The following is a 19,646-nucleotide window of genomic DNA, read 5'->3' as shown; positions in this document are numbered from 1 at the left end:
AAGTTTTATATATATATACATATATATATATATATATATCACATTGCATTGTTTTAATCTCTTCACCTGCTGACAGATACTTGGATTGTTCCCATAATAGGTTGTTTCTAGGCTACTGTGAATATTGATGCAATGAACATGGGAGTATGGATTTCCTTTGAGATAATTATTTCATTTCCTTTGAATATATATGCAGAAATGAATATATATCCAGAAGTGGGATTAATGGCCGCATAACCGTTCCTTGTGAAATTTCATGAGATACTTACAGAAGGTATTCCATGGAAGTTGCACCAATATGCATTCCTACCAATAATCCATTAAGACCTCCATTTTCTACACATCCTCAACCACACTTATTTCTTACTTTTTGGTAAAAGCCATTTAAACAGGAATGAGGTGGTGTATGTTGTACTTTTGATTTCACTTCCCTGATAGTGATGTTGAGCATCTTGTGATATACTTCTTGGGCATTTTGTATGTCTTATTTGGGGGGAAAATTGTCTATTCTTAAAAAATAGCATGAATTTGTAAATTGTATTTGCATATATAAAACTCAGTTACCTATCCATACACCAAAACAAATTACAGAAATAAAAATAATTCCATTTACAATTGCATCAAAAAATAAAATACTTAGAAATATATTTAAGCAAGGTGTTGAAAGATCTATGTATGAAAACATTCAAGACACTTATGAAAGAAATGTATAAAGACACAAAAGGAAACATATTTCATATTTATTAACAGGAAGAATTAATATTGTTAATACATCTGTACTACCCAAAGCTATCTACTTATTCATTGCAGTAACTTTCAAAATTCCAAGGCATTTTTCACAAAACAGAAAAGAAAATTCTACAACTTGTATAAAACTGTTGTTGTTTTTCAGTTGCCAGGTCATGTCTGACTCTTTGTGACTCCACAGACTGCAACACGCCAGACTTCCCTGTCCCTTACCATCTCCTAGAATTTGCCCAAGTTCATGCCCATTGAATTGGTGATGCTATTCAACGATCTCATCCTCTGTCACCCTCTTTTTCTTCTGCCTTCAATCTTTCCCAGCATCAGGGTCTTTTCCAATGAGTCAGCTATTCACATTAGTCGGCCAAAATATTGGAGCTTCAGCTTCAGCATCAGTCCTTCTGAAGAGTAAATGGGGTTGATTTCCTTTAAGATTGACTGGTTTGATCTCCTTGGTGCTCAGGGACTCTCAAGAGTCTTCTACAGCACCACAGTTCAAAAACATAAGTTCTTCAGCACTCTGCCTTCTTTATTGTCTGTCCAGCTCTTACATGTGTACATGACTACTGGAAAGAGCATAGCCTTGACTATACAGACCTCTGTCGGCAAAGTGATGTCTTTGCTTTTAACACACTGTCTAGGTTTGTCAGAGCTTTCCTGCCAAGAAGCAATCGTCTTCAAATTTCATGGCTGCAGTCACCATCCACAGTGATTTTAGAGCCCAGGAAGAGGAAATCTGTCACTGCTTCCACCTTTTCCCCTTCTATTTGCCATGTAAATGATGGGACCAGATACAATGATCTTAGCTTTTTTGATATTGAGTTTTAAGCCAGCTTTTTCACTCTCTTTCACCCTCATCAAGAGGCTCTTTACTTCCTCTTCATTTTCTGCCATTAGAGTGCTATCATTCACACATCTGAGGTTGCTGACATTTCTCCCAGCAATGTTGGTTCCAGCTTTTAGGACTCATCCAGTCCAGCATTTTGCATAACATGCACTGCTTATAAGTTAAATCAGCAGGGTGACAATATTCAGCCTTCATGAACTCCTTCACTAATTTTGAACCAGTTTATTTTTCCTTGTCTGCCTCTAACTGTTGCTTTTTGAACTGCATACAGCTTTCTCAGAAGACAGGTAAGGTTGTTCTGGTATTCCCATATCCATAAAAATTTTCCAAGTTGTTGAGATCCACAGTTTGGTGAGGTCAATGGAGCAGATGTTTTTCTGGAATTCCCTTACTTTCTCTATGTTCCAGCAACTGTTGGCAATTTGACCTTTGGTTCCTCTGACTTTTCTAAATGCAGCTTGAACATCTGGAAGTTCTAGGTTCACATAATGCTGAAGCCTAGCCTGGAGGAATGGAGCATAACCTTACTAGCATGGGAGATGAATTCAACTATTCAGTGGCTTGAACATTCTTTAGTACTGTGCTTCTTGGGAATTGGGATGAGGATTGACTTTTTCCAGTCCTCTGGCCCCTGCTGGCTTTTCCAAATTTTCTAACATATTGAGCAGAGCACTTTAACAACATCATCTTTTAGGATTTTGAATAGCTTTGCTGGCATTCTATCACCTCCACTAGCTTTATGGGCAGCTGTGCTTCTTAAGAACCACTTGACTTCACATTCCAGATTGTCTGGCTCTGAGTGAGAAACTACACCATTGTGATTATCTGGGTCATTAAGATATTTTTTTGTATAGTTGTTCTGTGTCCTTTTCCCATCTCTTCTTGGTCTATTCTGCTGTATTAAATCACAAAACACCAAAGAGTGAAAGTGATCTTGGGAACGAAGAACAAATTTTGAGACTAGGGTTTCTGATTTCAAATTGTATTAGAAAGCTATAGTAATCAAAACAGAATGATTGGCTTCTGGCACAAAAACAGACATATTGATAAACAAAACAGAACAGAGAAGCTAGAAAGAAATCACAACCATATATTGTCAGTTAGCTTATGAAAAAGGAGCCAAGAATATCCAGTGGGGAAAGGACAAGCTTTTCAAAATGGCACTGGGAAAACTGGATAGTCTTTTGAAAAAATGAAACTGTGCCCCTGTCTTTTACCATACACAAAAATCAACTAAAAAGGGATTAAAAATTTGAACATAAGACTTAAAGCGATTAAACCCCCAGAAGAAGACATTGAGGTAATCTTGCCATCGGTTTTTGCAACGAGTTTTTGGGTTTCACACCAGAAGCAAAGGCAACAACTGCAAAAACAAAGTAGTGGGACCATCTCCAACTCCAAACAAAGGAATGTCAACAAAATCAAATGGCAACTTACAGATTGACAGAAGACATTCTAAATCATATATTTGATAAGGGTTAACATCCAAAAATACATGAGACATTCAACTCAAGGGCAAAAAACCCCCAAATAATCCAAATTTTTAATGGAGCATAATAAAAGTAAGAGTTTCAATAAATCTGAAGATTAGACTATAGATGAGAGACACAGCAAGGTTTTCCTTCTAGAAAAACAAAAGCCTGTGCCTTCCTGGGATTACTTTCTTCATCTCCACTCACTTGTTTGACAATTACAGTTCAATGTGTATATTCTTCAGTCAATAGCAATCACCCCACAGTGAGCTATAGTATGTACTAAGAAGACCCCCACTGGGGAAAAAACAAACTAATATTTGCATACTTAAGAATGAGGCATATCAAAAGGAAGGTAATTTCCAGAGTTTACCACTCCATTGTTTTCTATGTTTCATTTCAAAATTGAGCCACCTAGTAAGGAAAATGACCTCAATCATACATAGATAGAAAATCAGTTTTAAATGGGAGAATTAATGGATTATAATTTCAGGGTAATTTATTACTACTGTTGTAACTGTAGTCCTTTTGGTTCTCTACAGCATCAGGATAATAATTAATTATAAATATTAATAGCAACATAGGGACACATACTACTAAAGTTATAGTGAATAGAGAAAAACATAGAATATATAAGGCAAGAAGTCAAAGTATGGGAAGTCAGCGATGGCAGTAACGAAAAGTGCAGTTTTGCCTTGAGATGAAGGAAGGTTCTCAAAGTTTCTTGAAATACCAAGAATGAGCCAGATGTGAGGAATTAGCTTAATTTGGAAACCAGAAACTCTACCAGAAGAAATTTAAGTTCATGAAAACATTACGATGCTAAAACCCAAAATTTAGATGGAGAATAGGGTTGGGTAGAGTATATAGACATTCAAAGTTCTCCATTGATTAGTGCATCAGGCACTCAAGGACCACCCTCACTGAAGTCTTTCTCTATTGCTCAACCTGCAGGTACCAGCATGGAGAAAGAGATAGCTCTACTCCACAGGCAGTGGAACCCTACTGTTATGTCCTCAAGGTTTTCTTTAAGAAGCATTCCATGTAGCAGATTTCCTCCATCCCATCCCATTGGGCTGACTCCCTATGGTCAACAGGCGTCCTCACCCTGGGGTCATTCCATAATCCCCATGGCTCCAGCTCCCAGCTTCCATGCACACCAGTGGACTTACAACCCTGTCCGAGGTATGAAAGGCTGCAGCATGGCTTGTCTATGTGGTTCTCACTCCATTGAGACTGTCACAGAGTAGTGAGTTCACTCCCCAACTGCTTCAAATGCCTCCCCTGTCCCAGTGGATGGCCATGGACGCGGGGATCTCTCCCCTGCACTTCAGCTCCCTCTCCCCCAGGTGCAGGCTGGTCCCACTTGCTCTGCTCCTTCTTTCCCCTTCCTCCTTGTCCCTTCTTTCCTTTGTCCTACCAAGTTCTGTGTGGATCCGGATGTTCCTTCTCAGTAGTCAGGGAGTCCTGCCAGGATTCACCTGGTCTTCTGTGAGAACTGCTGCATCTTTAGACATTCTTGATGCATCAGTGGAGAGAGGTGTACCCCACTTCCACCTACCCCTCCGTCATCTTGTCCACCCCCATTTGTGCATGGATTAGAAATGAGATGCCTTTTCTATTAAGTAACACTGTCATCACCACACATGTTTAACTTTTGCTTTTTGAGGAGAACACAGGTAAGTTCCACTCTCTTCAGTTCAGTCAGTCATTCAGTGGTGTCTGACTCTTTGTGACCCCAGGGACTGTGGCAGCACAGGCTTCCCTGTCTATAATCAACTCCCAGAGCTTGTTCAATCTCATGATTAGATCTCATGATTAGATCATGAAGCTCAAACTTAGATCCTCAGACATTAATTTTTTATACATGAAAATATTTAACCTTTAAAAATATCTCCCTATTTGTCCTACCCTCCAGTGTTTGGCAATCATTTTTCTACTCTGAGTTCCATCTTTTGTTTTTTTTGGAACTCCTTATACTTGAGGCCTATGGTATTTGTCTTTCTCTGACTTAGTTCACTTAACATAATGCCCTCCAGTTTCATCCATATTGCCACAAATAGAAGGATTTCTTTCTTTTTCTAATGGCTAAATAATATTTACCTATATTTGTCACATCACATTGTTTTAATCCATTCACCTGTTGAAAGATTGTTGTTTCTATAACAAGGCTACTGTGAATAATGCTGCAATGAACATGGGAATAGATCTCTCTTTGAGACAATGATTTCATTTCCTTTGACTATATATCCAGAAGTGGGATAATGCATCACATAACAGTCCTTTTAAATTTCTTGACGAACCTCCACAGTAGGTTTCCAAGGGAGTTGCATCGGTATCCATCCCTACCAACAGTGCATAAGCACTCCTTTTTCTCCACATCCTCAATAACATTTGTCATTTTTTACATTTTTGGTACTAGCCTTTCAAACGGGTATGTGGTGATATCTCTTGTGCTTTTGATCTGCATTTTGTTTGATTATTAGTGATGCTGAGTATCTTGTCATATACCTCTTGATCATCTATGTAGCATACATTATGTTTACTATATTCCAATATACGAAACTCAGTTGTCTACCTATATATCAACAACAAACTATTACAAAATGGAATAAAGAAAACAATCCCATTTACTATTGCACCAAAAAAATATAAAACATTTAGAAATAAACTTAAGCAAGGTGTTGAAAGATTTTATACAAAACCTTTAAGACATGGTAAGAGAAATTTAAAAAGAATTAAAGATACATAAAGCTAGGTTTTCAATTCAATGTGTTTCTTGAGGTAGCATTTGTATTGCTATAAACTTCCCTCTTAGAACTGCTTTTGTTGCATCCTCTAGGTTTTAGATCATCGTGTTTTCATTGTTCTTTGTTTCTATGAATGTTGATATCCCTTATTTCTTCAGTAACCTGCTCACTATTTAGAAATGTGTTGTTTAATCACCATGTGTTTGTGTTTGTTAATGTGTTTTTTTCTCCTATAATTGATATCTAGTCTCATAGTCTTGGGGTCAGAGAAAATGCTTGAAATAATTTCAATTTCCTTAAATTTACTGAGGTTTGATTGTGACCCAAGATGAAGATAATGTTCTATGTGCACTTGAGAAGAAAGTCTATTCTTCTGCATTTGGATGGAATGTGCAGAAGATATCAGTTAGGTCTGTTTGCTCTAATATTTCCTTTTAAGCTTATGTTTCCTTATTAATTTTCTGTTCTGTTGACCTGTCCATTGGTGTAGGTGTGGTGTCAACATGCCTACTATTATTGTGTTACGGTCAATTTCCCCTTTTGTGTCAGTTAGTGTTTACCTTATGTATTGAGGTGCTCTTATGTTGGGTAGATAAATAGTTAAAATTGTTATGTCTTTTTCTTGGACTGATCCTTTAATCACTTGGTAGTGTCCTTCTTTATCTCTTATAATAGTTTTGATTTTAAGGTTTATTTTTTCTGATATGAGAATTGCCAATCCGGCTTTCTTTTTTTTCCCATTTGCATGGAATATCTTTTTCCATCCTCTCACTTTCAGTCTGTATGTGTCTCTAGGACTGAAGTGGGTCTCTTGTAGACAGCATATATATGGGCCTTGTTTTTGTATCCATTCAGCCAATCTATGTGTTTTCGTAAGAATGGCAGAAGATAATAGCAAATAAAACAAATGATAAAAGATTGCTTTCCAAAATACAAGCAGCTCAAACAACTCAGTCATCAAAAGCAAAGGCAAGAACTGCAAAAATAAACCAGTGAGACCACATCAAACTCAAAACCTTCTGCATAGTAAAAGAAGCCATCAGTAAAATGAAATGACAACCTATGGAATGAAAAAAAAATATTTGCAAATCACATATTTGGTAAGGACTTCGTATCCAAGTATATATAAGAGACTTATGCAACTCAGTATGAAAATAAATCAAACACCCCAAATTATTAAATGAGCAAAGGAAGAGTAAGTGTTTTGAAAAATCTGAAGAGTAGACTGTGGATGACAGACCCTGTAAGTTTTTCCTTCCAAAACAGAAGCCTGTGTCTTCCTGGCATTGCTTTCTTTATCTCCAATCACCTGTTTGGTGACTGCACTTCACAATATACATCCTTCACTCAATAGCAATCATCCTACCCTGAACTATATGTGCTAAGAATACCCTACTAACTATAAAAAACTAATAATTACATACTTAATCTTGAGGCATCTAAAATCCAAGGTGATTTTCAGAATTTTCCACTCCACTGTTTCCTACATTCTATTTCAAAATTGAAACACCTAGTATGGAAAAATGAGTAGCGGACCTCAGTAATACATGCATAGAAAGTCATTTAAAACTGGGAGCATTACTGGATTATAATTTCGGGGAATGTATTATTCCTAATACTATTGTAATTTTATTCCCTTTACTTCTCATGTACACTAGGTTGATATTTATTTAAAATAGTAAAAAAAAAAAATAGTAATTCCAACATAGAGATACATAGTACTCAAGTTACAGTAGATTGAGAAAGACAAGCTTATGAGGCAGGAAGTGAAATCACAGAAAATTAGCAATGGTAACAAAACAAGGGGAGTATTGCCTAGAAAGAAAGCCAGAGTTCTCTAATTGTTTGGAGACAACACGAACAAGCCAGATGTGAGCCAACCAGCTTAAACTGTGTACCAGAAACCGCACCAGAAGGAAAATGAAGTTCATAAAATATGCTGATGCTAAACGCCAACATTCAGACAGTAAGAAAATAGGGTAGGGTTTATGTAAATGCTGAAAACTACTCAGAGAGATAGACATGGAAGCAAATACACTAATGAGCATCAGAAAGATCAAAGCACAAAAGGGTCTGAAAAATAAATCGTAAAGAGACTTGGTAGTCTGATCAAAAAAATAAGAGAATCAAATTAGAAGACCAAAATATAAAGACTTCTGCACATGTTAGACCCAGAGAATGCTCAGGAGAGAAATTTTCGGCCTTAGTGACCAGCGAACAGAAGCCTCCAGCATCAGGAACAAAAACCCTGGGCAGGACTCACGACTGTGCGCTTCTGGGAACAGCCTCAGTTTCAAAGTTTGGGCACCATACCACCTAAAAGCGAAGGCAGACAAGGATTATAGCTTGCTATGACACTGAATCACAGACAGTAGTGTTTGTTAGTTTATTTTTCTCATGCAACTATAAAAAGTTAAAGAATCACTAACCAATGATAATTGACATCATCAGTTTCCAGTCAGATCCTCTTTAGTCATATAATGGATATCTGAACCTGTTATATGATCTCCAATAACAGTTTTAATAATTAAATTTATTGACGTTTAAGTGAAGCGTAATTGCTTTACAATACTATACTGCCTTTGGCCAAACATCAACATGAATCAGCCATAGGTATACCTATGTCCCCCCGCTCTTGAACCTCCTTCCCACCTTCCTTCCCGTCCCACCCCTCGAAGTCGTTACAGAAAAATATGGAAGGCTTCACAAATTTGTGTGTCATCCTTGGGCAGGGACCATGCTAATCTTCTCAGTATTATTCCAACTATTTAATATATGTGCTACCAAAGCAAACACATGAATAAACTTTTAATAGAAAAAAAATCATATAGTTAGTCATCTACCAATAAATGATCAATTACATTAGGAATTAGGGTATTCTTCTATATTTACCACCTTTAATAAAATTGAATTTTATAAGGTCCAAAGTTCCAAGAAGGAATTAAGCATACATTTATGCATAGCACATGTATACACGCACAGATATAGATGCACACAAATATGTCTATGTTATACACGCTATTATTCTCCTTGTCTGTCACAATAAGCTCTTTAGTTGATGAGAGATATATTCCTAAATTTCTCCAAATTATATGTCTTCTTTTGGAGAACCACTTCTTTTATTTTCATCACCTAATTTTAACTAACCATTTTATTCTTAGATACCATGCCCATTTATACTAACTAAGAACAGAGAAAACCTAGTAAATGCTAATATCTTATCCTTAATTAAATTACCAGTCTTTGGTAAATTGGAAAAAGAATCATGTTCAGATCTCATTCAGGAGGATAAAATCTCTATTTTATCAGTTCTCTTGTCCAAACTCAATTCTTGCTCACTTCAGTCTTAAATTCTGCTTACTTACAAAGGACAGACAGGAAAAGTAATACTAAAATCATGCTTGCAAGAGTCTATTTTTTTATGCTTCTGTTGGTTAAAGGTAGGGCCAGGAATAATTTCTGAAATATTACATACATCATGGAAGCATGAAGGTCTAGTTCTACTGTTAAAGAGGAGATGTTTGGAGAGGATTCAAAAACTAAGCCCCATGGGTTGTCAGGATGTACTCCTGACCAGACAGATAAATTTTGTCCCTAAAGAGTCAAAGTCAGGGAAAGGCAGGCCTTGTTTGCAGAGCCGATGATGTTGTCTTGGGTGCTGACCAGGTAATATTCTTGTTTTACCATTTGGAGATTTATTTGCTATTTTCTCGAAGAAACAAGTGTAAAGAGAGGATTAAAGATGAATAAAAGTAGAAGAGCTGTGAAGGTGCCTAGAAGGGAGGCTAGCCAGGAGAACCAGGCCCCCACACTGATAATTGCCAAAGACTTTAACAGTGAGTGTTTTACAGACAGAGCAGAACAAGTGGATAAAACCAATGTTCTAGGGTCACTGCTGTTTTGCAGTCAAAGGCAAAATATTTTTCTCTTTAAGCAGAGTCATCGAGCTCCGGAAGCGGTCCTGGTTACACACATGCAGACCGGGAGCCACAGGCATGTGTGATGTGACATCAGGAGGTGGACAGATGAGTGTATTGGTGCCCGGTGACCTGCATCTGCTAATAATGGGACCTGGGGAAAATTACTTGCCCTCTCCAAGTCATTGCCTCTTCATTACCATAACTTGATGATCATAGTGAAGATTAAGTCTATCTCACAGGGTTCCTGTGAAACACAAATTTTAAGATGTTTTAAAGCTCTTGGGAAAGTATCACCTTGGGTTACTAAGGTGAGCGAGCAGATCCAAGGTACAGTATCCTTTTTCTCTTAGTATTCTCTCTGTACTCAATAGTAGTGATCAGTCAGTCATGTGTTTACTCTTACCCAAGTGTGATGGTAAACCATACAGATCAACTAACTTTTCTTGTCATTTCAGTGTCTAAAATGCAAGCATTACTCAATGTAGAGTGAAAAACTTACAAACTCCTACAGGTCCTCGCTGCACAGAGTCTGCAGAGTCAGAACATTAAACTGTCTTAAAAAAAAATGGCCTAAAAACTCTGGCTCAGAATTAAGTGCCAAATGTTTGCAGAGCACAGAAGTACTTCTGGGAGCAATACAAAATTACAGGGAGTAACCTACTTCTCCAACTGTCTATCTGTGCAATATCATCATCCTTTTAAATTGACTCAGAAATCACTCCTTCTTCCCCAACCCAGCTACTACAGCACCAACTCCTGCTCAGAGCAACAGGGAAAGAGAAGGCTTCCCTCCACGGGATGGATCTGATAATCTTAGGTGACTACATCATCTCAGAATGGCTCATATTTTTAATTAAACAGGGTCCTGCCTGCTCCTGTTGCTGGTCATGTCAAATCTGCTACTGTGCCAAGGCAAATCATGCCTGTGCTCCTGTCCTGCCGTGACTGACATCCCCCTGGAATCCCTAACAGTACTGTTACTCAATGCCTCCAGGCTGTCGCACAACATCCTTAAGCATTCCAGAACAATGTTCCATGAGTTTGTAAGTACTGTGTGGTGGTGGTGGTTTAGTTGCTAAGTCGTGTCTGACTCTTGAGACCCCACGGACTGTAGCCTGCCAGGCTCACAGATGGAACCCTCGCATAAGTGACTGAGCTATACTGTCCTTTCAACAAGAAGGCTGCATCAGCCAAACTTCAAATAACACAGTCTCTAGGTCAAAGAAGCCATCAGCTCATAAGATGTGGACTACAAAGAAAGGATCAGTTTTGGGAAATCTCAAAGATTCCTAAGAGGTGCAATAACTTTTTCAATTTCCTTTCATTCATTTTCTTTTGTAAATTTCCAAAATAAATGATTTTGTATTTGTCAGCGAAGAATGCCATAAAAGAATAGAATAAACTCAGTGGAATAAACAACAGAAATTTATTTCCTTACAGTTCTGGGGTCTAGAAGTCCCAGATCAGGGTGCAAGCAAGGTGAGGTTCTGGTAAGAACTTTTTCCTCTCAGGCTGGATTCTCCATGTGTCCTCACACAGGGTGGTGGGTGGGGAAGAGAGAGAGAGGAAAAGACACAGAGACACAGAGGTAATTCTCTGGTGTTTTGCTTCATGAAGACACTAAATCTATTGAATCAGTGTTCCACCCTACGGGCTGATTTAACCTTAATGGGCTTCCTGGTGGCTCAGATGGTAAAGAATCTGCCCGCAATGTGAGAGACCTGGGTTCTATCCCTGGGTCTGGACGATTCCCTGGAGAAGGGAACTGCAAGCCACTCCAGTAATCTTGCCTGAGAAATCCCATGGACAGAGAAGTCTGGTGGGCTACAGTCCATTTCAAAACACAGCACTTTGGCAGTTAGGTGTCTAACACATGAACTTGAAGAACATACATTCAGCCCACAGTACTACCTGACACAAAGCACTTTTAGGTGGGACTGGAGAGAAGGAAGCATGTTGATTTTCTGGTCCTGCAGTGTCTCTCTGGGCTTTCTTCTCCAGGCTCAGAGTAAATAGCCAATAACTGAGAAGTGCTCTGCAGTGAACTGGGAAGATGGAACATGTTAAACAAAGCTGAATCCCGGTCACAAAAACGAATACTGGTAGTTTTTTTAATGCTACAAATTATTGTTTTAAGATTTGAAGTGAATAGCTTTAGAGCTACAGTAGAAGGAGAGTTTACAATTGGAAACAATTATTCTCTTTCTGAAGAAGGTACTTGAAAATTGTGTGTTGATTCTTTTAGTCAATCAAGGAGCACACAGTAGAGCAGACAGCTAATAAAAGGCGGTGTTAAAGGTTTCTATTAAATTCACGTAGTTCTTTTTACTCACTAGTTTTTGCTTCATCCTCCATTTTGACTGTCCATTTTTTTTCCAACTCTTCCAAGTAATCTCTTTAAATGTTCATAACTTTCGCTAAAGATTACTTTTTCTCTATCAATGTGTTAGCTAGATTTTTCTACTCTTATTATTCTCAGTCCATTGCTTAGTATTTCCTATAACTTTATGCCATGTTTTTCTGCAGTACCATTTTCTCACCATAAACAGCATTGTATTCTGCACCTGGGATGAACACTAAGCTTTTTGGTGTGCGGATCAGAGATAAGTCAGAGTCATAACCGTATAACTCCTTGCAAGGGAATATATTTGCTCTAACCCACACTAAACAAGAGACTAAATGGTTAAATACAGGTGCATGCATGCATTCTAAGTCACATCAGTTGTGTCCAACTCTTTGCAATCCTACTGACTGTAATCCAACAGGCTCCTCTGTTCATGGGATTTGCAAGGCAAGAATACTGGAGTAGGCTGCTGTACCCTCTTGCAAGGGATGCTCCTCACCTAGGGATCAAACCTGAGTCTTCTTATATCTCCTGCATTGGCAGGAATGTTCTTTACCACTACCGTCATCTGGGAAGCATCAAGTATTGGTACAAAAGTGCTATATTTGGTTCAAATACTAAAAAAAAAAACAAAACAAAAACAAAAAAAAAAAAACAGATAAAAAAAAAAGAGAAGGGAAAAGGTTGAACTTAGAAAAGTTACATGTAAAATCATTTCTATAGAGACAATGTATAGAAAAAAAAATAGAAAAAGTAGGAAAAAGATGACTTTCAAATTTTGTGATGCCCGCTAGTTAGAAAAATTACACGACTATCAAACATGTTAATGTTCTGGTAATGGGTTCATCTACCGAATGCCCAACAACCCTAACTAATTGCCTGATCACTTTCAGGATGTAAAATATGCCCAGGGCAAACTGTACTATATCAATGCCATCAAGAGCTGCCACACCAATTCCCTCCAAACTCCCGAAGAGCCAGAAAAAGTCCTAGAGACGAACGTGAGTCTTTCACCTGGGTTTTTCACTGGATCAAATGAGACAGTATGTAGCTTACCAGGCTTCAGATTATTAGAGGGAATGGTAACTGTACATGCAGAAAAAGGTGGAGGAACCATAAGCAACTGAAGAGAAATTATATTATGCACTTGATGAAGCATGAGTGAAATCAAGGGATGACTAAAGATCTGTAGTAGCAAATAAATAACAGATCCATAAATTGTCCATGCAGACAACTTTAGTTCAACCAATGCATTAGACACAGGATTGCAGCTATTATACTGTACGAAAACAAGAAATTAATGGGAACTTCCATGTGTAAAATATAAGATTGCAAAATTCATGAATATGTAAGAAACGCACCCCAGTTTTGAGTACTCCCTGTTACTAGTGACTCCTATGTGGGAGTCCTATACTGCACCACCTGAGCCACCGCATCTGCCTTTCAAGGCTCTCCTGATTCTGCTTCTACTTCTCTAACACCTCCTTCACTCGTCATTCTCAATGACTCCTCTGTCACCTTTTATTCTTAATTTGTAAGTCTCTCCCACAATGGCCTATAAAACATTGCTTTCCTTCTCATGGCCACAACACTTGCCTCTTTTCTGATGGCAACACAGTTTACATATCAAGCCTCAATCATTTATGGCAACTCCAAATTTTCACCATTATATTCTCTCCTTTCTGATTTCCTGCATTATCCTTCCTCCTAACATTATTTAAAATATTTTCACATGCATCCCCCCTTATAATACTATCTTCTCTCTCTACAACTTTCTTAATGATACCGGCATTCTTTTCCTCTGTTAAGCACATCCTATTCAGTTCTCTGTTCTTTACCAGACACGTGTGCCTCAATGTTCATCGCAGCACTGTTTATAATAGCCAGGACATGGAAGCAACCTAGATGCCCATCAGCAGATGAATGGATAAGAAAGCTGTGTTACATATACACAATGTAGTATTACTCAGCCATTAAAAAGAATACATTTGAATCAGTTTTAATGAGATGGATGAAACTGGAACCTATTATACAGAGTGAAGTAAGCCAGAAAGAAAAACTCCAATACAGTATACTAATGCATATATATGGAATTTAGAAAGACGGTAACAATAACCCTGTGTACGAGACAGCAAAAGAGACACTGATGTATAGATAAGTCTTATGGACTCTGTGGGAGAGGGAGAGGGTGGGGAGATTTGGGAGAATAGCATTGAAACATGTATAATATCATGTATGAAACGAGTCACCAGTCCAGGTTCGATGCACGATACTGGATGCTTGGGGCTGGTGCACTGGGACGACCCAGAGGGAGGGTAGGGGAGGGAGGAGGGAGGAGGGTTCAGGATGGGGAACACAGGTATACCTGTGGCGGATTCATTTTGATATTTGGCAAAACTAATACAATATTGTAAAGTTTAAAAATAAAATAAAATTTAAAAAAAAACAGTTCATGGCTGTAAAGAAATCAAGCATTAACTAGAGATATTCAGTCTCTGGGATTTTCAGGCTCAATTCTGCTAGTAGTAGTGAACTAGGGGGGACCCTCCACTGTGAATCCCACTGATGCTGTTACTAAAGACAACGCTGTGCCATTTTCTGCCCGGAGACATGTCAACAAAACAGACTGTTCTGATGTCAGCAGGGGGCTCGTGTTGGGATCAACTGAGGAGAGAAAGCCTGTTTAGGAAAATCATGTCTTTTCATTGTCCCTTTGTTGTAATATCATAAAACAATCTCCAATCAAACATCAATACGAAGGACTCATCTGATTCATTAATACGAATGAATCACTGGGTGACAATGATGTGGCCACAGGTGGAATCCCTCTTTCCTGGGTCAGGCACTGCAGCACATACTGACTTGCGTAAATGCTTAGATTCTCTCACGGAAATATACAAACGTAAAAGAACTCACTGAGTGGTGGTAGAATTTCAGAGGAAAAAATAAAATTTTTTATGTTATAAATTAGAATGCATCAGAAGAATTAGTTCTTAAAATAATCTAAATTTTTAATAATTCAGCAAAGTGTGAACTAATAGCTTGCATTTTATAATTTTGCAACTTTTACTACCTTCAAAAATCTCTGCATGCACGTAGGAATAACCAAAATTTTTTCAGTTCAGCAGCTCTAAGCAAAGATCACATGTTACCAAAACCACTGAATTATGATTATTTTAATGAGACCATTTCTTCTGGTTGGTTAGATTAAAGACCTTAGTAAGTGGATACTCATGTTACTGTACTCCTGGAATAGACCTCTGTATCATCTAGTCACAGACCTGCGGAGTATGAAAGAAGTCTCAGATTCTATTCAATCAAATGCCACAGAGAGTGTGAAAAATCTACTAGAACTTCAAGCAATCATAGAGAGGCAATTCTGCCAGGTGAGCATCCTGCAGAGGGCTTTCTTGCTTTGTTCATGAATGAAAGAGGTCACCGCTGTAATGCGTAATGTGTTTGGAATTATCTCATTTTGTAAGAAAAAGATTCATGACTTCTATATTCTAGACTGCTACTACATAAAGCAAGAGCCTTAGTCATTCATAGTGATAGATTCTACTGTAAAGGAATCAGAATTTCACTGCAGTTTTTGACATGTGTAGCCTTCCCTGCATTGCACACAATTCCACCAAAAGCTTCACTCTTCCTGGGCACAGGTGGTTGAAATATTTTCAAGAGTAAGAGAACTAGAGAACAGAATTTCCAAGATCAGCATTTTCTTCAAAGTAACCCAGGACATCTGCTATTGAAGTTCCACTTGTCTTCTTTCTCTGTTCTCATCAAATCAAAGGATAAGAGTGGGAAGGAAGAAAAGAGAAAGTTAAAACTAATCTTGAGTTATGTTTCTACATTTTAGATTCCTAATTGTTTTTTCATAGGCTGGCTTCAAAATCCATATATAGAGATTTTTATATACGTATGTCTTCCCCAAATCTTAATTTGATAATTAGAAGCAAAAAAAAAAATAAGCAAATCTTAATAAAACACGTAAGAAGTCATTATCTTTTGGGTATTCAGATTATTTTTCCAGTAAGGCGGAAGATGTTGAAGGCTCGCATTTACTGGTGTGGACTCCCATCCCTGGAATCCAGCGATGAAGATGTGCGTCATTCTGAATTTTATAAGCTGTTCAAGTGCCTGTATAGGGATTCACGTAAAGTTGACATGTACACCACGATCCTGGGATGCCGACTCAGCAACTCGTGCTAAATCCACATCCATCCCATCCAGCTCTGAGGTGGTCTTAATGATCTAACCCATAGCAAGCTTGTTTGAAATTTATAGCTTTTTAATGTATGCTATGTAAAATGGGTCTCCTCTTAAAAAAAATAAACACAGACTCTGCAGAGATGTCAAAATCTAAGAGGGCAATTTCTTAACATTTCTTATCTTCATTTAATTGAAAATCAAAAGAAAATCCACCCCTACAATTGAGAGAATGAAGCGCCTATTAAAATTAGTCACAAATAGCAGAACCTGGCATTACAAAGAAGATCATTAAGATACTACTTAAGAATCACAGCCAACTATTCTGGTCAAGTTATTAGAATCAAAGAATTAGACAATTGTTCATGGTTCTGGTCATGCTACCAAGAAGACTGAATTCTCAAGATTCTTTATGAAAGCCAGCCACGAACTGTCACCCATCACAGTCTTACATCAGATAATATAAGTGCTTCGCACCTTTGTATAAATAGCATGAGGTTTACTGAACTGTGTAAAGATTGTTAGGATGCTGTCTTTGTCCTTCTGCATTGCTATAACACAGGCTTAAAAACAATGGAAATGGATTTCCATAGTGGGGTAATGCAGGGTCCTTTCTGGTCACACACTACTTACTGTATCCTCACGCGGCGGGAGAGCTCAGGAGCTCCGTGTGTCTCATATATAAAAGCACTCATCTCATTGAAGAGACTCCATCCTTATAACTCCATCACCTCACAAAGGCACCACCTAGGGTTACCATAACCATGAGAATCAGGATTTCATCATATGAAATTTCTGGGGGCACAAAGGCTGAGACCATAGCAGATACAAAGGTGAACCGGCTCATCCTCCTGCAGTGGCTGTCGTCACCCACACTCTACTGCATCCTCTTTTCCTGCATCACCTTGCAGCCATTCCATACATTCTATCACTCTGGGTTTCACAAGTCCAGGTCATTCAAGTGTCAGCTCCATCTCATATTCAGCCTATTCAATGTCTCCCTCTTCCCTGCTGAGGCCCAGGGGACCTACCAGGAAATGCAGATGTGTCCATTTCTGCAAGGTCCCTTCTCTCTCCCTCTCTGGATCTTCATTCCTTGGGCCATGTTGGATCAGAGTAGATGGTAATGAGATGGGAAAGTTCTGACATCACTGACTTACATGGTGCTGTTGTAGCCTTCTCTTGGTCCAGATGGACTGATCTGAAATTCCCCCTGACTGACAAGTGTTTCCCTTGAGGGGTGATTTTCCAGGTGAGTCACCAGGTGAATTCCCTGGTGATTTTCCAGGACATTCACAAGTTGAGGATCCCCAACATCATCAGATCAGATCAGATCAGTCGCTCAGTCGTGTCCGACTCTTTGCGAGCCCATGAATCGCAGCACGCCAGGCCTCCCTGTCCATCACCAACTCCCGGAGTTCACTCAGACTCACGTCCATCAAGTCAGTGATGCCATCCAGCCATCTCATCCTCTGTCGTCCCCTTCTCCTCCTGCCTCCAATCCCTCCCAGCATCAGAGTCTTTCCCCAACATCATAGTTCACTTTAATCAGGGGAAATGTTGTGGAACCCACAGCTCCCCACCTACTGTAGTCACCAGAGCCTCTCTTTTCCCTCACTCTGCAAGCACCATCTGGAGAATATTAAGCAGCCCACAGTCAGCTGCTTACTAGCTGACCCACAGGAAACCCATGTATCATAAACACTCTGAACAATTGAATGGCAGATATACTGGTGTGCATCTGTCTACCTCCTGGGGATTCTGGACAATTGTCCAACTGGTCACATAGACACTGAGTAGATCAGAACGCTGGATTTAAAAGCACATTTATCTGAGAAGTGAGATACCATTCTCTCTTCCTTTTAGAGTAACTATCCTTGTCATTAATTATTTGGCCTTACAAACATGCCTTAGTAGGTCCCAGAATTATAAAATCCTCCAAATAGACTGAATCTCTACTGAGACTGGATTAGGGTTGCTCAGCTTGTTCAATAGCCTCCAAACAAACTGGGATGAGGGCCAATCTCTTGACTGGCTGTCCTAAGAAGTCAGCAATGTTTCTGGGCCAGTTTTGTACCATCTTTAGGGCTTCAGCAGTAATTCCTAGTAAACAGAAAATGGGAAATCAAAAGGTAGAAGGGAAAGGGGGATGAATAAGAGAGAAGGAAGAGAAAGACAGAAGGAAGGAAAAGCAGCAAAGAGAAAGTGTCAAGGACTCGCAAGAAGGAAATCGTAACTATTTCTAGTGACAGATGTTCACCAGATCTATTGCGGTGATCATTTTGCAATATATATCAAATAATTACATTGTACACCTGAAACCAAAATAGCATTATATGTCAATATGATCTATGTATAATGATACCTGAAAGTGAAATAGCATATTTGTCAATGTGACCTATGTATAATGATCATATAATCATTATGTTATATACATAACACATATGCATACCTTCAGTTAAGTTCAGTCACCAGGCTCCCCTGTCCTCCACCATCTCCTGGAGCTTGCTCAAACTCATGTCCATCAAGTCAGTGATGCGATCCAACCATCTCATCCTATCTGCCTTCTCCTTCTCCTCCTGCCATCCACCTTTCCCAGCATCAGGGTCTTTTCCAATGAGTCAATTCTTTGCATCAGGTGGAAAAAATTATTGGAGCTTCAGCTTCAGTATCAGCCCTTTCAATGAATATTCAGGGCTCATTTCCTTTAGTATTGACTGGTTTGATCTCCTTGCAGTCCAGGGGACTCTAAAGAGTCTTCTCCAACACCGCAGTTGAAAAGCATCAGTTCCTCAGTGCTCAGTGTTCCTCAGTGCTCAGTTTCCTTATGGTCCAGCTCTCACATCCATACTGACTGCTGGAAAAACCATAGCTTTGACTAGATGGAATTTTATTATATATATAAACATATATGTACACACAGCTATGTAAGGAAAAGTTTTGGAAAGAAATATAATTCTATTTTGGATGAAGAAAACAAATCAACTTGTACATATTTTTTTTGCAAATGTGCACTTTAGCTATCGTGTTAGGTCTAAAATTTTATATTCAAATGTAGGTTATGTTTATGCTGATGAAACAGAAACATGACTTAACCTTGTAACATTAGCTGCAGAACAGCTTATTTACAATAGCTAATCAAAACCACAAAATTTTGAAACCTATAGGCCTGCCCAGTACTCTGCTATTTGTCATTTAACCAAGTGATCATTGACTTAATTCCTCTTGACTCAGAAACTCTTATAGGTGCTTCGTTTACATCAATAAACTAAGCAGGCAGACACTTATTCTCATGGAACTGATATTACAGCCTGGGGAAGAGAGATAATCTGCAATAAACATGAATCCAAGTACATTATA

The 19,646-nt window shown here is 38.6% G+C and overlaps 1 protein-coding gene and 1 non-coding gene across 2 annotated transcripts; one reads left to right on the top strand and one right to left on the bottom strand.

Moving 5' to 3' along the window:
* The first annotated feature begins 3,950 nt into the window (after nt 1-3,950).
* LOC147347642 (placental prolactin-related protein 3-like) lies at nt 3,951-16,289 on the top strand. Its single transcript, XM_086370549.1, has 5 exons — nt 3,951-4,248; nt 10,595-10,776; nt 12,971-13,078; nt 15,284-15,463; nt 16,098-16,289. The coding sequence occupies exons 1-5, from the start codon at nt 4,026-4,028 to the stop codon at nt 16,287-16,289; spliced, it is 885 nt and encodes a 294-aa protein (XP_086226675.1). The 5' UTR covers nt 3,951-4,025.
* On the bottom strand, nt 8,501-8,609 carry LOC147347643 (U6 spliceosomal RNA). The gene has a single exon (XR_015153308.1). It is a non-coding gene; the product is annotated as a U6 spliceosomal RNA (small nuclear RNA).
* Nucleotides 16,290-19,646: the final 3,357 nt, after the last annotated feature.

The sequence above is a fragment of the Bos grunniens genome, chromosome 23, assembly GCF_055505025.1.
Source record: "Bos grunniens cultivar Pamir isolate PY7600 chromosome 23, Bosgru_T2T1.0, whole genome shotgun sequence".
Lineage (NCBI taxonomy): Eukaryota > Metazoa > Chordata > Mammalia > Artiodactyla > Bovidae > Bos > Bos grunniens.
Note: the sequence above shows the minus strand (reverse complement) of the source record. Positions and strands in the feature narration are given on the sequence as shown.

What these genes read in the sequence shown, in the direction of transcription:
- LOC147347642 (XM_086370549.1), top strand. Translation starts at nt 4,026, where the DNA reads ATGGAGAAAGAGATAGCTCTACTCCACAGGCAGTGGAACCCTACTGTT. An exon ending in GAACAATGTTCCATGAGTTT is followed by an intron (nt 10,777 to 12,970) that starts GTAAGTACTGTG and finishes GATCACTTTCAG; the next exon opens with GATGTAAAATATGCCCAGGG. An exon ending in AAAAAGTCCTAGAGACGAAC is followed by an intron (nt 13,079 to 15,283) that starts GTGAGTCTTTCA and finishes CTGGTTGGTTAG; the next exon opens with ATTAAAGACCTTAGTAAGTG.